The sequence below is a fragment of the Mustela putorius genome, unplaced genomic scaffold, assembly GCF_011764305.1.
Source record: "Mustela putorius furo isolate JIRA1106 unplaced genomic scaffold, ASM1176430v1.1 tig00003834_pilon_pilon_pilon, whole genome shotgun sequence".
NCBI classification, from domain to species: Eukaryota; Metazoa; Chordata; class Mammalia; order Carnivora; family Mustelidae; genus Mustela; species Mustela putorius.
In genome coordinates this window covers 134,495,283-134,511,847 of record NW_025421987.1, presented here as the reverse complement: position 1 = coordinate 134,511,847, position 16,565 = coordinate 134,495,283, and the positions used below count along the sequence as shown (strand labels likewise).

Below are 16,565 nucleotides of genomic sequence, written 5' to 3'. Positions count from 1 at the left end.
TATTACCTTTCATTATGATGGGGTAGCATGATGTTATTGGTACAACAATGCCGAGGTCCATCTGTATTTTATATTCACTCATAATGGAGGATGTTTTGATGCTGCATCTACATGTAAAGATATGGTGATACTCCTGGTGCCTTGTCCACATCTGGTTTATCATGCTGATGTTGTGATGATGGACTGCTATTGGCCCGCAGGTGCTCTTTTTTGGAGAATAAATCGTTCTAAAGACTGAATGACAGGAGATACAGGCTGGGCACCCTCATCCCAGGGTGGGAATACCAGGTAAGAACAACCTGTGTCCTAGAGCTTGCCATGGGTGGCATCAATCTGAGCCATCTCCAACCGAGGGCACATCCTTGCTTGGCTCCTTCCCCTGCCTCTTTTGCTGAGAGCAGCAGAATCTCAATCCTCCTCTCCCAAGGGCACCCCCCCCCCCAATAAACCACTTTCACAAGGATCTCTCTCTCAGGCTCTGTTTTAGGGATGCTGACCTAAATCAAAGTCATTGTTTTCCTCCGTGGTTGCCACGTGGGAAGTTTGAAAGCGAATGATCCTTTGTGCAGTGACTATGAGCATGTTTAGAAATATGAGCCCATTTAATACGCTGTCTTCTAAGTGGATGCCAACTAAGAACATGCAGTTAATGTAAAAATCATTAAGGAAACAAGGTATCTGACAGTAATGGAAGAACAAAGTCCTTTGGAAAATCCTCCTTAATTGATGGAGTAGAGTCATACATTGAGTCAGTTATGTTAATAGTGCTTGTTCAGATCTCTGCAATTTTAAGGAGTGGCAGATGACCACAAACAATTGCAATGCTTTCCTGAAATGAGGCTGCCACAGGTGGAATACATTTGAGTTGATGTACAATGAAGGTGAGTCCCCACCCCTGACAGCCCCAATCAAGACAGCCCCAAGGCCCAGGGATTGGAAGAGTGGATCTGCTTGGTGGAGAAAGGACGTTCAAACCAAGAGGATTCTCCTAGCCTAAGACTGGGTCTTCAGTTCTCTTGACTCAAGGGCTGGAAATTCCAGCACTGGGTGTTGGAGGGCACGGCACGGCTGGAGTCGAGGACCAGACCAGGCCCTGACTTGTGTCTCCTTCAAAGTCCGGACACCTTGACAAGGTTAAGGATGGGAAAGTTGAGTGCACTGAGAAAGGGTCTGTGCCATGTGTCATGCGCTTGCCTACGTGACTTCCCACACACTCTCCCTTTAGTAGGGAACAATGTGGCCAGAGTCCTGAGTTTTTTAGTTATTCCTTGTTTTTCTGTACCTCCCATGATCCACTCCCTGGTTGATTGTCTTGTTAATGGCTTTAGCTGAAACTACCTGGCGTCACGAGGTTTGCTTGTAGTTAATGTAAACTTGTTAAAGGAACTTGCGGTCATCTGACTAGGTACTGATGTAATGCTTCTCCTATTCTCGTTTGCCTTATAAATGCTTGTAAGACGTGGAATAAATTTGGCACTGTTGGACATCCTCTTCAGTGTCCCTCTTGCCCCCATCTCTTTGTCTCTTAACTTTTTTTCATCATCCTCTTAGCCCCGACGGTTACCCCGGTCGATTCGTCCTGCTGGCCGCGACAACTGGGGCTGAGGGACACATAGCTGCCTATTTCTCTCATGTCTCCACAAATGGTTGGGATGACCATCTTTGGCTTGCACAGCTGACCAGGTTTTCTGGAAGGGGACAGTCTGAGGAAGTGATCATAAAGGATGGCCATGTCCTGGAGGCAAGATTGGACTTGAAGAAGAGCCTGCCACAGTGTCTGCTCAACCCAAGGGCCTGGGGGCCACATCGGTGGGGGGAGGTGCAAATCCAAGGGCAAGGGTGAAGCTGGCAATAGGTAATGAGTTATAGAGTGTGAGAGCTGAGAAAATTAGAAACATAGAAACAGGGAATGAGGCTGGGGTCCTGGTTTCCTTTTCTTGGTCACTTTCTTGTGGCAAATGTGTAGCCTTTCCAGCTTTAGGGCACAGGCAGTCAGGCGAGGAACAAATGTGAGGCCCTGTCCACCCAACCCTTAGTGTCCATTTTACCTCAGAAATCCTAGAGAGTGAGAAAGCCAGACAGATTCCTTTTATTTTTAAACAAACATCAATCAGCTAGGAACCTCACACTTGACTTTTGACTTTTCTTGGCCATCACTGTATAACCTTTGGTTCTCAGTTAAAAGGAAAACAAAAACTGCTCTAACAGATTTTCTGAAATGTCACTCTCAGGAGATAACTGCAGGTGGCCTTTCCCTGGAATTCGGGATATGGAGATGAGATGGGGCTTGAAGGAAGCGAATCTGCAGGTAATACGTGTGGAGACAGGAGGTTAAATTTGAAGAGGAAGGAAAGGGAAGGGGGGCAGATCACCTGTGCTCTGGGATCACTGACCATGGTACCCGACGCCTCCTCTCGGGAACTGAGAACATTTGCCAGTCTCTGCTTCACATTGTGGCTTGCTCTCTTCACCTCCTTCCTTTGCCACCTCACCTCACCTCACCTCACCTCACCTCACCTCACAGAGAGCCCTTCACTAATTCTCCTTCCTCTTCCCTAGAAGGAACCTGCTTGCTTTCCTTCACTTTCATCTTTGAAAACAACAGAATGCCTGTCAGACCTCTTTTTTCCCTCTGTATTTTAAAAAATAAAATGGTAGCTACGATATCAATTTAATCCTAATAAGGGAAAAATATAGTAAAGTTCTCTTTAGCACAGGGCATTTCATTTTATTTTTTTTTTTCCAAAATGGAGTCTTTCAAAATTGGGCTGTACTTGAGAAGCTCCTAAAATCCCCCCTGAGGTTAATGATTGTGATATTCTTCAGAGGCAAACTCATTTCCATTACTCATTTAAAAAGCACATGTTCCTTTGTCTTATCACACTCATCACACTGAGAATTAAAACAGGTGACAATGCAACAGGTGAAGGATTACGAATAGCACTGCCTTGAAAGGCCTGGTGGGAATTTATAGGCAACTGAAAGTGACACAGCAGCCTTGGAAGACAGCTAAGCAGACAGGAAACCAAGCTTGGAGGCCAAGCAGCCTCCGTATCCTGAGCGCAGGACATAAGACCCCCTTCCCGCCAGGCTCGCAGTCAGACCTGAGGCGTTACCTGGGAAAGGGAAGCGGAAGGGTGGGACAGCCCCAAGACTTGGTGCCATCCACCCACTTTCAAAAAGGTTCAATGATGCAGAGGTCACCTTCAGTACTATGGTAGGTTAGATTCTTGACCCCATCTTTGCCCCGGCCCGCACGTGTGTCTTTTGCCAGGTGGCTTTGCAGTCCCTGGAGAGAGTGCGTTTCTCCACCCTTTGACATGGGCTGGGCCCACAGCCTGGAGGAATGTCACCAGATGGGATGGCCTGCCTCCTCCAGGAAGCTGAGGCCTTAAGCAGCTCTATGTGCTTCCCCTTGTCCTTGCCATGGGAAGAACACACCCTGGCTGGCCCACTTGTCAGAGGAAAGGGTAAGAGACGAGCAGGAGAACATGCAAGAGAAGCCCAACCTCAGTGGTTCCAAAGTAGCCCAAGGAAGAGTCCAAGAAAGCTGCGGCTCAAGAGCACTCGTTACTCAGCAAAACTGAAGAATCGTGGAGCTACACAAACGCAGCTCTGAAATGAGGTTTGGTCATAGGAAGGACGTGAATGACAATGACTGGGAAGTGAGAGTGTGAGTAGAATACGGTTTTCTGAAGATGATGACGAAGACACTCCTTGTGTCCATGATCACCAGAGAGGCAGACATTGCTCCCCTGTTTGAACATCCCACCCTTAACTGGGCCTTGGCCAAGAGTAAAGGGGACAGCAGAATCCCGCCTTCCTGGTCATACTGGAAATCACTGATACGTCCAAGTTCAGTGATGAGAGACGTTGGCTTCTTTGGGAAGCACGAACATTTTGAAGATTATCAGATAATTAAGTAAGAAAAGACCTTCAGATGACCTCTGCCTGACAGAAGTTAAACCACGCACTATTCACAGCTCAAGTGCATGGGTTAAATGGTTACATTCCCACTCAAGTTTGCCTTTTACTCTACCCCTTGTTTCCAATCCTCCCTTCTAAAGTCACATTGCATGAGTCTCTTGACTTCAAACATGGTACTTTCAAACACAGCTGCACATCCTCAATCTTTTACACACCAAACTCCCAGAGTTTCCTCACGATTTTATTTTGATACACCACTCACCACTCTGATCACTCTCTTCCAGACACCCACCTGCTTGTCCATATTCCTCATAAAATATGAAACTCAGAATGATAGACAATCCTTGACATGTCCCTAAAACATTGCCACATACATGAGGGACTAATTACTTCTTGTTAGCTGGACATTATTTACTTCGATTATTTATGCCTATTAAATTTAACTTTTTTTTTCTGTAAAGCTAATTTGGTCTATCCTCTGAGTATGTTTCTCTGCTTCAGGACAGCAATGACTATTTTCTCCACTAATAATGATAATGATAATACCAACTCCGATGGACCCCCTTTACTGAGAGCCTTCTGATGCCTGGTACTTTCCCTCTGCCAGTTCACTAGACCATTCAACCCCCCTGAGGGTGTTATTATTTTCTCCACATAAAATGAGGACACATGCTCAGAGAAGGTGAGTTACTGGCACTCGGTCACATAGCTGCATGGGGTTCAAATCCAGCCTGATTCCATGCACCTGATACTTTCTCCTATCCTCACTCTCTTTCATCATTTTATCTGGAAAGCAAAAGGCTAATGATGCCATGGTAATAGCCACAAGCAAAACATGGGTCAGCATTGTCCACACGTTGTGCACTGAACAGAAAGGTGCCTCTTTGCCTACGCTGAATGAAAATACCTCTCACCACATCACATGACAGAGCCATCAGCTGTGCGACAATCATGTGATTGGTACCAAAGCCAGGATGGAGAGGAATCAACAGAGGCCAGTCTTGTGATCTTCAACCACAGTTTTCCTCCACTGTTGTGGTGGACACTGTTGATACTCTGCCCAGATACTCCTATGGGGTTGGCACAGGCAGAGGAATGGCTCCCCATAGGTGTCCACCTCCTAATCTCCAGACCTGAAGAACATGTTATGTTACAAGGCAAGGGGAAGTCAAAGATGCAGAAGGGAGTAAAGTGGCTAATCAGGAGGCCTTGAGATGGAGAGTATCCCAGTGGGCACAAGAGGGAGAGTCAGGACCAGTGAGATGGCTGTGTGAGAGAGATGCAACCTGTCATTATAACTTTGTATGAACACAGAAGGAGCCACAAGCCAAGGTAGGGGGGTGTCTGTAGAAGCTGTAGGAAGAAAGAACATATATTCTCCCCTAGAGCCTCCAGAAAGGAATGGAGCTCCTGAAGCCCTGATTTTAGCCCAGTGAGACCCACTGTGGACTTTCAACATCCAGAACTATAAGATAATACATCTGTGTTGTTTTAATCCACTAAGTTTGTGATATTCTCTCACAGTAGCAAAAAGCCCCTAATATACCAGAGGCGTGTGTGCTGGCTGCTGATGACTCACAGCTACCTTCCTTCTCCAGAAAATTGCCTTCAGCAGAACATGAGCCACTTGGCCCAGGCCATCGTGGGAGGAGGAGGGAGGCCCACTGAAAGCAGGCTACAAAAGGCTTGCCTCAAAGAAGGACCAGCTGTGCGACCCATGCAGAGCTCCCTCCAGAGCTGGCTGAAGTGGGACCCTACTAAGGCCACTTTCTTATTCAGCCCCCTCAACTGATCACAGTGCACCTAACTCCCCTCTCAAGTTCTGCTTCTAGGGAATCTGGCTCGAGACAACAGTTAGCCTCGGAAGAGATGCCAGGCTATAGGAAGCTGGTCCTGGTGGGGAAGGGGTGGGGCTGGGAGGTGTGTGTCAGGGTAGAAGATCTGGAACATGAGACTGCAGGGCTTATTGGCTTTTGCCTGGGTCCTCACTGGGCCCTGGGGCCAACTTGATCATAAAAGTGTCCTTCCCTACTCCCTTCTCAGAGAAGGGAGTTGAGGGAAATTGGAAGGGGAGGTGAACCATGAGAGACTATGGACTCTGAAAAACAATCTGAGGGTTTTGAAGGGGCGGGGGGTGGGAGGTTGGGGGAACCAGGTAGTGGGTATTAGGGCACGGATTGCATGGAGCACTGGGTGTGGTGCAAAAATAATGAATACTGTTATGCTGAAAATAAATAAAAAATAAATAAATAAAAAAGTGTCCTTCACTAAAGCATTCATGTCAAAACCCAACCCTGTAGCATCTGGGCTGCAAGGGGGTGGGGAAGGCCTCAGGGTGCTTCCAGGTGCTCCAGGAATTCGATTGGCTACACATCTGGTGGGTCAGCACCATCTTGGGAAGACAGTCCACATCTGGATCTGGATCAGCCCTGCATTTTTCATTTTTCGGCCTCATTTCTGTGCGTGATGCCCTTTAACTTCTCCTACTGGGGGTGGGGTGTGGGTTGGGCAACACCCTCTCTGTGCCCTGATAGCACACACAGGCCTGTCTGTGTTCTGTGGCCACTAGTCAATTACCAGGATTGAAAGCTGCTCTTGAAACAACTGGTTTAAACTCACTCTGAGTCCCGCCCCACCCCCCAACCCCAAACTGCCTTTATGATTTCCTCCATCTGTTTGGTCACTGGGTTCCTGACATAGGAGAGGCAGAAGAGTAGGAACGGTGGCATTTCTGTGAATGTGGCTCGGAACGGCCTACCGCTTCCTTGTGGCTGGGACATGTCATAGATCATTTGCTTCATCTGGGCACAACCCCTAAGACTCTCAGGCTGCCCCCATTTCTCTGAGGTACTGTGAGTGAGTCCGTGCCAGGTCCAGACTTGTACGGAATGGTGGCTCAATCACCTTTCCTGGCTGGTTCAGTGCCTCCCCCGCAGAATCATCCTCCCACACCTGCCTATCTGAGTCCTTCCCCTGTAATGCACCCAGCTGCAGACTTCCTGCCCAGGCTGCCCCAGACAGACAGTGCCACATGCCCCGTGGTTGATTCTGGGATAGTGTCCCTCAGGTCCCCCTGATGTATCCAAGCATTCCGTGCCCACCTGCCCAGCATCCTGGTTGCCTCCCACTGATTTCCTCTTTGCCCACTGCCCCGGCTGAAAAGAGCTGCTTTGTCCAGATTATGTACCTTCCCCAGGGGCTGCCCAGCCACAGCGAGAGGTAATACAGTGGTACAAAGTCCCAGACCACTAGCCTCCGTGCAGTTGACTGTCCAGGGCTCCCTGGGGGGGATGGCTGAAGTTCCAACTGTATCACCATCAAACTTCTCCCTCTGCCCAGTCCTACTTCCCTTCCCCGTGCACAACTATTGTTCTCCAGAACATTCCCAAAACAACCTGCTCTCATGTACATCTGTGAGGCTCAGAATATGTCCTGGGGCCTGGACTCAGGCTATACCACTCTCACTTGCCTTCCAGTGGGGCAGGGACCCTGGATGTGGAGGTGGGGGAGGCCTTACCCACGATCATGTGGTTGCAGACGTCACAGAAAGTGGGCTTCTTGAAGATGTGCTCCTGAAAGGCGTGGGCCTTGCCGCCAGCCCCTGGGTGCAGGCTGGCCCTGGTGGGTGTGGACGTCAGGCTTCCAGAGGCAGGGAGTGGGCTGGAGCTGGGGCTGACCTCAGCCAGCATGTCAGCCTGTAGCTTCACATCGCTGTTGGTTCGCTGGAAGAAGTTGTCAGCACTTTTGCTCCGTAAACTCTTGGTCTTGAAAGAAAGTGATCGTTTTAGTTTCTGGAGCTGCAATGCAATGACAGAACACTCTCTTACGATCAGTCATGCAGACTCATGCTGTGGGGGTGAGGTCTGCTCCAGGTACTGCCCTCTTTCCGCTGATACCCTCCACCCCAAGGAGGTTCCCCGATGTTCCTGTGCCTAGTGGGTATCTGGCAGCCCCTTCTCCACCCCGTGCTGAGCCAGACTGCCCAAAGAGGCTCCAAGGTGCTTCTGCTTCTGGCCCTGCTCCTCTTCCCTGCCTCCTTGAGGTCCTACCAATGTGCTATCAAAACGGCCCATGACACTAGACGTTCGACACCATTTGCCTTCTGAATTGGAATAACTGGAAATATGAAGCATACGACCTTCTGGGCTCAATGGCTGCATCTGCCAGGCCAGGGCCTCTGCTGGTCTTTCTCTCTGACTGTCACTTAGCAGCCACTTGTCCCTACACACGGCAAAGCAGAAGAGGCCACTGTCTGACTCGAATTCATCTGGCTCCACAGAATGGGAGCCAGAAACTCTCAAGCCTACTTGGGTCTGAGGCACATGGATGAGTAATGTGTGTGTGTGTGTGTGTGTGTGTGTGTGTGTGTTCGTGGAGGACACAGTGTGGGATTTTTGGACTTTCTCTGCTCTTCTCCTTGCCTTGCCTCTTGTTGTCAGTCATGGCAAACTGGATCCTATTCTCCTTTGCCTTGGAACTTAGGGAGAATTAAAACATGGGCTTGGAAAACTAGTAAATACTGAAAGGCCCGGGTTTGGTCCAGCCTGCACTGCCAACCCAGCCTTCCTACTGGAGACAGAAGGATCTTTTGGAAATACAGATTTCCGTATTTATGAGTTGCTGAACCTGCTGTTTAAATTTTTCACAAGGTTTCCTTTGTTCTTAAATCTAAAGAAAAGCTCCTTGTCGTGGGCTCTAGGGACTGGTGGCTTCTGGGTCCCCATGACACCTTGTAGCAAACCGAACCTTGCTGTCCATGCCAGCCACAGTGGTTCTTTGAAAGTCTGTGGTATTTACTATGCTTTCTCATTGCCCACCTTTTGTGCATGCTTCTCCCTCTGCCCAGATAAAGGTATAAAGCACTTAGTAGCTTCATGACCTGCAAAAGGTCACTTTACCCTCAAAGTAGTTTCCTTTTGTAACTGAATATCCAGGGGGGCTCTGCCCGTTGTCTAGAATTAATGTCTTTGACCCAAAGCTGCAGACAAAAAGGGGCCAAGCAAACGAGTCTAAAAAAGGCCCCAATCGAGAGTAGTCGAACACCTCTCCAAGACACACAAGATGAGCTGATCTGGCCTTGTCAAGCCACATCACTTCTGCATCAACCCTCCAACCTGTTCCTCAGAGGATCAGGAAGCTGTGGCCTTTCATGCTTGGGGCAGACTGCAAAAATGCTACAATTTTCTTCCATTACCCTTCCCCATTCACCTTTGCAATGTGACTTCACAGCCCCATCCACCAAAGGTAGCATGTTTCTGCACTCCTTGGAGCTCGTGGGTTCAGGGTATTTGACCAAAAAAAAAAAAAAAGCCGGTTCCAATCCTGTTTAAGCAGGTGCCTGGCCTGCCCTCAACATGCCTTGTGTGCTCTATCCTCCCTCTTGGAAACTTGCCAAACTGCCACAGGAACCAACCCAATGTTGGCCAAAAGATGATGGGAGACACACCCCCAGTCCAGTCACCTCCTTTTATGTGTGCGAGACCAGTGAAGCAGAGCCACCCTGTTTCCCTGCCGGGAATGAAAGCATCCAGATGAGACCAGAAGAACTGTCAAGCGGAGTCCCATCCAAATTGTCAGCTCCCAGAACCATCAATTGAAGAGATGACTGGTGTTTGAAGCCATTAAGTTGGGTATCTATTGTCTGTACACAGCAATACATTGGTTCTTCTCACCTTCCTGCCATGGGCTGGGATTTTACTTCTTTGCCCACGTGAGGTTGGCTGTGGCTATATGAAGGCAGCACCCCACTTCAGGGAACTGGCTGGGGAGAAGGACTTGCAGGCCCTACAGAGGAGGTCCACTTAGTCAGCAATGAAGCATCATAGCCCAGAAAGGGCTGGCCAGAGGAGCAACAATACCCTACATTAAAAGTCAGAAACAATGGGTCGGCCAAGAACCCTGTCTCTTTCCCTTCGCCCTACAGCCCAAACTCACCAGAGGCTCTGAAGACACTGAAGAAGGAAGAGAAGGAGGTACTCATGAGTTATTTTGGAGCTGTTTGTCACTGTACCATAACCTAGCCTATCCTGATGGATATAGGGGAGCAGGGTCATGTGTTCTTAGGAGCCCCGCATTTATTATGAAAGGGACCCTCCATCTCCAGCAAAGCTAAGTGAGAGGGGGCATGAAACAGCTCACTGAGATGGACCCACACCAGCATGAGGGCCAGAAAGCCAGAAAGGAGAACAGAACTTCCTCACTTCCTGTCCTTCAGGCTATCACCTGCGCTGGTGCTGGAGGCAGGGGAAGGTTTAAATAGATAAGACTAGAGTTTTATTGTGGACAGATTTTAATAAAGTGACCAGGAAATTAAGGAATGTGCTAAGATTTTGTCGTGGGTTGTGCAACCCAGGGCGAGGGTGATTTATCTGAGCAAATATCATCATATAGAGAAATGAAGTCCTGCGTATTGCTTGCCATGAAGTTTAGATGGTTCAATAAACTGGCTCCCCTTGTCTCAGAAGCAGAACAAAAAAAAAGCACCTATCCTGATTTTAATAATAGCAGGTTCATCCCCAGGTGACCCTTGTTCATCTTCCCAACCATCCAGTGAAGGCACTATTGTTTTTACTCCTGGAGAAATGGCTGAGGGAGGTTAAGGGACTTGCCCAAAGTCACACAGCTCATGTGAGTCAAGCCCAGGGATCAGAATTAAATTGACTTTTCTTTAAGCCTACACTCTTTGCACTGACAGTGATTGACTGGTGATGGAAAGGGAACGGAGGAGATTTTGCCTCTCACCCCTGAGGGGGATAGAACTACTTTTGGTGGACAGTGAGAGTGGGAAAGGATGTGCAGTGAGAAAGCAAATCTGATTTTTGGGGAGCTATTTCCCTTGTTTTACAGACTTCAAATTTCTTAAAAATAAAAGAGCATGCCCGTTTAACAAAGGGGAGCAGCAGACTCCCCTTTGGGGCTTCTCTCACACTCTATGGACCCTGTTGATATGCCGGGAAGGTCATGGGGTGCTGTCTATGTATGTCCAGTCTGGTCTCCTTCCTGTGCTCATGTGCTTTATTTCTGACTTCAGAACTTTCCATATATGGTATTCAGTGTTCCCTGGAAGTTTAGCAAGATGCCAAGACACCTGTAGCATTTTCCTTGTCCTGTGGGATGTAGCTGGAACTGTTTCAGACTTTCAGAGCCTCCCTGCCTATAGAGCTGGAGAATTTGCCTTGGAAGCCATTGTGACATTTCTTATTCAAGTGGATAGCTTAAAAGAAATGCCTATAAGTTAAACAAAGTCTGAGCAGTGAGCTCAAAGGAATACATTTTCTCAAATTATTCCTCAAAGAGTAGAGGCCAGATGGGAACATATAAAATACAGAAATAGAAGCAAACCTTGATAATAGCAGATGTCACAAAATGATTAGCTGTGGCAACACTGCTACAGCCCAGCTCCATTTTAAAATAATAATAATAATAATAATGGGAGAAGAAACATATGTTCTCAAGTATTTTGCCATGTGCTAGAAATTGCTCTATATATTTTAATTCATGTAATCATACTAGTGATCTGATGAGTAAGAGATCATTCACTCATTCAATAATTCACTCAATAAGTATTTATTATGTCACACTATGAGCTAGGCACTGGCCTTGGCTTTGAGGCTATAGCAGTGGAAAAAAAGTAAAATCCTTCCCCTTAAGGTTTTAAGGGTTTAAGGAGATAGAAAGTAAATAAATAATCAAAGATGTATATAATATAAGTTTGGCTAAGGATAAGAGGAATGAAGTAAATAAAAGTGGAGCCAGGCTTTAAAAGGTGATGAAGAAGGGCACCTGGGTTACTCAGTGGGTTAAGCCTCTGACTTCAGCTCAGGTCATGATCCCAGGGTCCTGAGATCGAGCCCTGCATCGGGCTCTCTGCTCAGCAGGAAGCCTGCTTCCCTTCCTCTCTCTCTGCCTGCCTCTGCCAATTTGTGATCTCTATCAAATAAATAAATAAAATCTTAAAAAAAAAAAGGTGATGAGGAAGGCTTCTCTGACTGGTGACACTGGAGCAAGGACACATGAGAGGTGAGGGCATGAGCTACTTTGGAGAAGAGCATTCTGGGTAGTGGGGGAAACTACGGGCAAAGGCCATGACAAGGGGTGGGTGTGTTTGAGGAATACCAAGAGGTCAGTGTGTCTGGGGCAGAAGGTTGAGGGATAGATAAAAGGGGCAGAGAAGTCAAGGATTAGCTTCATGCCAGGCCTTGCAGACCATGGCAAGGGCCTCAGAATTTATCCTAAGGGTGATGGTTTTGAGTAAAGAATTTTAAAAGGGTTCCTTTGGCTTCTATGTGGAAAACAGATTAGAGGAGGGCAAGATGGAAGCCCGGAGACCAGTTGGAGACTCTTGCAATTATCCCAGGGAGAATTCATTTTGTCTTGCCCTGCCATAGCTAGGATGCAACATGGTTGAATATGGGGTACAGTTTGAAGGTAGAACAGAATGGGCTTGTTGAGGGACTGGATATGGAATATGAAGGAAAGGGGACTCATGAATGGTTTCAAGGTTTTGGGCTTGAGGCAGTGGGTAGATAGAAGGTCCATTTACTCAAAGGAAGAGTCCTGGAGAAGAAGAGAGTTGGTATGGAGAAGTGGGGTGGGGATGAAGGGTTGAGTTGGAGAAAGTAAGTTTGAAATACTTATTAATTCATGTGGAGCTGGATATATGACCTTGGAATTCAGGCGAGAGGTGAGGGTCATGAAGGCACAGGTGGTACTTACAGCCATGAGGCTTGATGAGATCACTATGTAGTTAATGTGGACACTGAATAGAAGTGCTCTGAGGATGGAGACCTGAAGGTCAAGGAAATTAAGGAAATATTTCGAGCCAAGACAATCAAAGAAAAACAAAGGAATCTGAGGAGAGACTGGTGAGGAAGGAGTGAAATCTCTGGGAATAAATTGATTCAAGAAAGAAGAACCCACATCATCCAATGAAGCTTATACATCACATAATGTGAGGGTTAGGGAGAATGTCTTTGGGGAATCTTTTGTTTCTTAGTTTGTTTGTTTATTTGAGAGAGAGTATACACGCCCATGTGAGCGGGGAGGAGGGACACTACCACGGGGGAGGGGCAGTCAGAGGGAAAGAATCTCAAGCAGACTCCATGCTGAGCAAAGAGCCTGATGCGGGGCTCAGTCTCACCACCCTGAGATCACGACCTGAGCCAAAACCGAGAGTTGGATATTTAACTGACTGAGCCATCCAGGTGCACCAAAGGGGGGGGTATTTAATGGTAGCAGATGTAATGATGTGGTAGGGGTGAAGACCTAGCTGATAATTTCAAGAAAAAATGGCGGTGGTGAGCACAAGCAGTTCTGCTCTAGAGAGGGATAGTTACAGGGGAAGGGGATGCAGTATGATGGGTGAGTTTGGTTTTATTTAAATTTGGGAGATTATTTCAGCATGTTATTAATCTGATGCTGTAGAAGAGAGTGGGAAAATGCTGGGTTGATGTCTTCGAGTAGATGGGAGGAGGTGAGACCCAGTTCACTGGAGGAACAGTTAAGTTTGGGCTGGAATGAGGTAGTTGATCCATATGGAGAGAGAGGCAGACAAACTGGTGAAGTCTGTGCTCGTCGGATGTGCTTCTTCTCTTTTGATTGCTTCTTCTTTCTCAGTGAAAACAGAAGCAAATCTCCTGAGTGAGGGGAAAAGGGAAAGAGTTGGAAGCTGAGGTGAGAAGATGGAGAAGAGCTGTTTCAGTGCATTTATTAGCACCGTGGAAGGGTGCGGGTGGTACGGAGGGCCTGTTTAGGTTATCACCTCATTTTATAGAGGAGACAATTGAAATTCCAATTTAAATAGCTGGTTAAGTTGCAGAATGAAGATCCACATCCAGGGCTAACTCCAAATCCCCTTAAGCCAATCAGACTTTCATAAGGTTTCCTACTATTGGGACCCCTGGGTGGCTCAGTCGGTTAAGTGTCTGCCTTCAGCTCAGGTCATGACCCTGGGGTCCTGGGATGGAACCCCATATCGGACTCCCCGCTGAGTTTCCCCATCTGCCTCCTGCTCCCTGGCTTGTGCACTCTTGTGTTCGTTCTCTGACAAATAAATAAAATCTTAAAACAAAACAAAACAAAACACAAGGTTTCCTACCCTTGGTCTCCTTTTAGGGAAAGCCCTCTGTTTGGTGTGCTTTACCTTCTGGCGCCAGCTGGAATTAGCCCTAGTCTGTGTGGTTGCCATGTTGAGCAATACTTCCATGGCAATCAATTGGGGAACAAAGAAATCAGGCTTCATTAGAGCAACGGAACACAGAGAATTACAGCCTGTAGGTGATGGCAGAGGCATTCGCCTGATTTGCTGGTCTGTTCTGCAGAAGCATGTCAGGTTAATTAACCAGCATGTGCTTGGTCATTTCAGCCAGGACCTGAAGTCGTGCTATGTGGGAAAGAGGTGGGTCTGGAGCAAACGCAGCCCCGTCCACACAGGCATAAGTCAGGAGGCACAGTCGCCGCATCCATTTGTTTCCTGTCAAAGTCTCGAGGATCATTTCTTTTGCTCTCTGAGACCCCACCAATAATGTGCTGCCTTTTGTTTCTGGATTGAAATGAGGTCATTTGCAAGGTTGTGTCTCATCCTTGGTGCCCACATGTGATTTACATCCTTGGTTTGTATTTTAACTTTTATAAAATACGGATGTGTTTTAATTGAAATGCTCACTCTTTTTAAAATTTTTATTTATTTATTTTAAAGATTTTAATTATTTGCCACAGAGGGAGAGTACAAGCAGGGGGAGCAGCAGGCAGAGGGAGAGGGAGAAGCAGTCTACCTGCTGAGCAGGGAGCCCAACATGGGACTTTAGCCCAGGATCCTGGAATCACGACCTGAGCTGAAGGCAGATGCTTAATCAACTGAGCCACCCAGGTATCCCTGAAATATTCATTTTTAATTTTCTTTTCCTGAAAAGGTATTATTAAACCAACTGCTGACAGCGAAGACTCGGGAAATGAGTTATTTTCCTGCCGTGGTATGACAGTCTGGCGCACTCCCTCAGAAACTCCGGTCCCTTCGCTCTCCGCCAGCCACACAGACTCACTCCTCTCTTGCAAGTCTGGCTGATGCTTTGGTTCCTCCCACACTCACCCCCTAACATTTTATGTGTGACTCTACAGGCAGAGAGCGAGCACTGGGGTTCTGAGAAATGTAATGGCCACGATGAGGACCTTCTCACCATCCTTCTACCCACTCATGGCCTGGTTTCTTTTAAGACACAATATATGCCAGGTCCTGATTAGCTTCCGTTTGGATGGGACTTCGCAGTCAGAAATAGTCTTCTTACATCTACCTGGCTTTGTCCTAACAGCTGCAAAAACTGTTGCTAATGAATATGTTGGTAAAGCAACAATAAGGAACATAGCTAGCTTGGGCAGGACCTCAAGCCCCTCAGCTTGAGTTCTATCCATAAACAGAGAGGAACAGCTCAGCGGCTGGTAGGTCCTTTCCTGCTCTGGCAAGTCAGCACAGTGAGGACATACAAAAGATTTGAAGCAGTCTCTACATACAGGAAATCTAAGATCTAATTCTGGAGACAAGTAGCAATGTTTAAGACTACCCAAGGGTGACACAAGACCCTAGGTTTAGATCATCAAGTGATAAGAAGAGTGTTTTATTTGCTGCCTATTCTAATATGTCAGAGAAGGGAGCTATTAAGGGGGGCTCGAAGAGTCAGAGACATTCTTTCAAAACTTAAAGAATGAATTGACTTTAAAACAAATAATTGAACTGTACAAGTGCTTTGATGGCATTCCATACATTTAGGTTGTACCCTGTCCCTCACTGTGTGATACAAGACCCTCCCTGATGGGTGAGGGCCTTACACTTGCCAGCAGACCACTAGTCATACCTCCGCCAGCCTAGGCACACAGACACATCAAGAAGAGCCCAAAGATTTTCAGGGATAGGTAAGCCTTCAGTGCCTTTATTCTGCCCAGAAATGGTATTCCATTCTACTCGGAAAATGCCTGATTCTCCTTAATTGCTTGACTTTTTTTTTTTTTAATTAATTTTTTATTTTTTCTGGCCTCTTGCCTGATCTTCCCTGCAGGTGGACAGGGACTGTTTCTTGTGTGTGACCCAAGTGTGCAGAGTGGAGATGTGTCCTTCCTGCCTTCTGCTCTGGCCTTCTCTTCAGACCATTAGGCTACTCCTAACAAGTGCCTGGCATGTAGTTATGATATTAATTAGACTAGCAAAAAATTACTCAGCTGTTATTACACACCACACTCCATCTTGACGGTTTATGTTAAGATGTCTTTCGACCTTTGTGCTAACCTTGAACTAATGTGAAATAATGTGCCCAAATACACCCGGAAGAAGTGGTTGAGTCAGGATTAGAACCAACAACCAGATGACTTTAGAATCCAAGTCTTAGCCTTTGTGCACATTTGTTAAATGACTGCTGCACAGACTGGCGGGTGGACTGAATGAAGAGGAGGAGCCACATCTAGACTGGAGACTTGGATATGGAGGCAGGAATGAGTGTACCAAGAACACGTGCTCTGGGGCAGTGCTTACAACCAGACTCTCAACATACGTGCAGCAAACCCTGACTGAAAAGCCGGCCTGCCTGGTACCCTAGGTGTGCTGGCATGAGGGGCAAGTGGGTAATGAAGGAAATATGTGTGAGTCCATGTGG

General features: G+C 47.2%; 1 protein-coding gene across 1 annotated transcript in view; it reads right to left on the bottom strand.

The window, feature by feature from the left end:
- Positions 1-16,565, bottom strand: part of STAC (SH3 and cysteine rich domain) — a 154,094-nt gene that overhangs the window by 86,666 nt on the left and 50,863 nt on the right. The window contains exon 2 of the mRNA XM_045089090.1: positions 7,445-7,724. Coding sequence (XP_044945025.1) covers positions 7,445-7,724 — 280 coding nt within the window. The remainder of the gene's footprint in view (positions 1-7,444; positions 7,725-16,565) is intronic.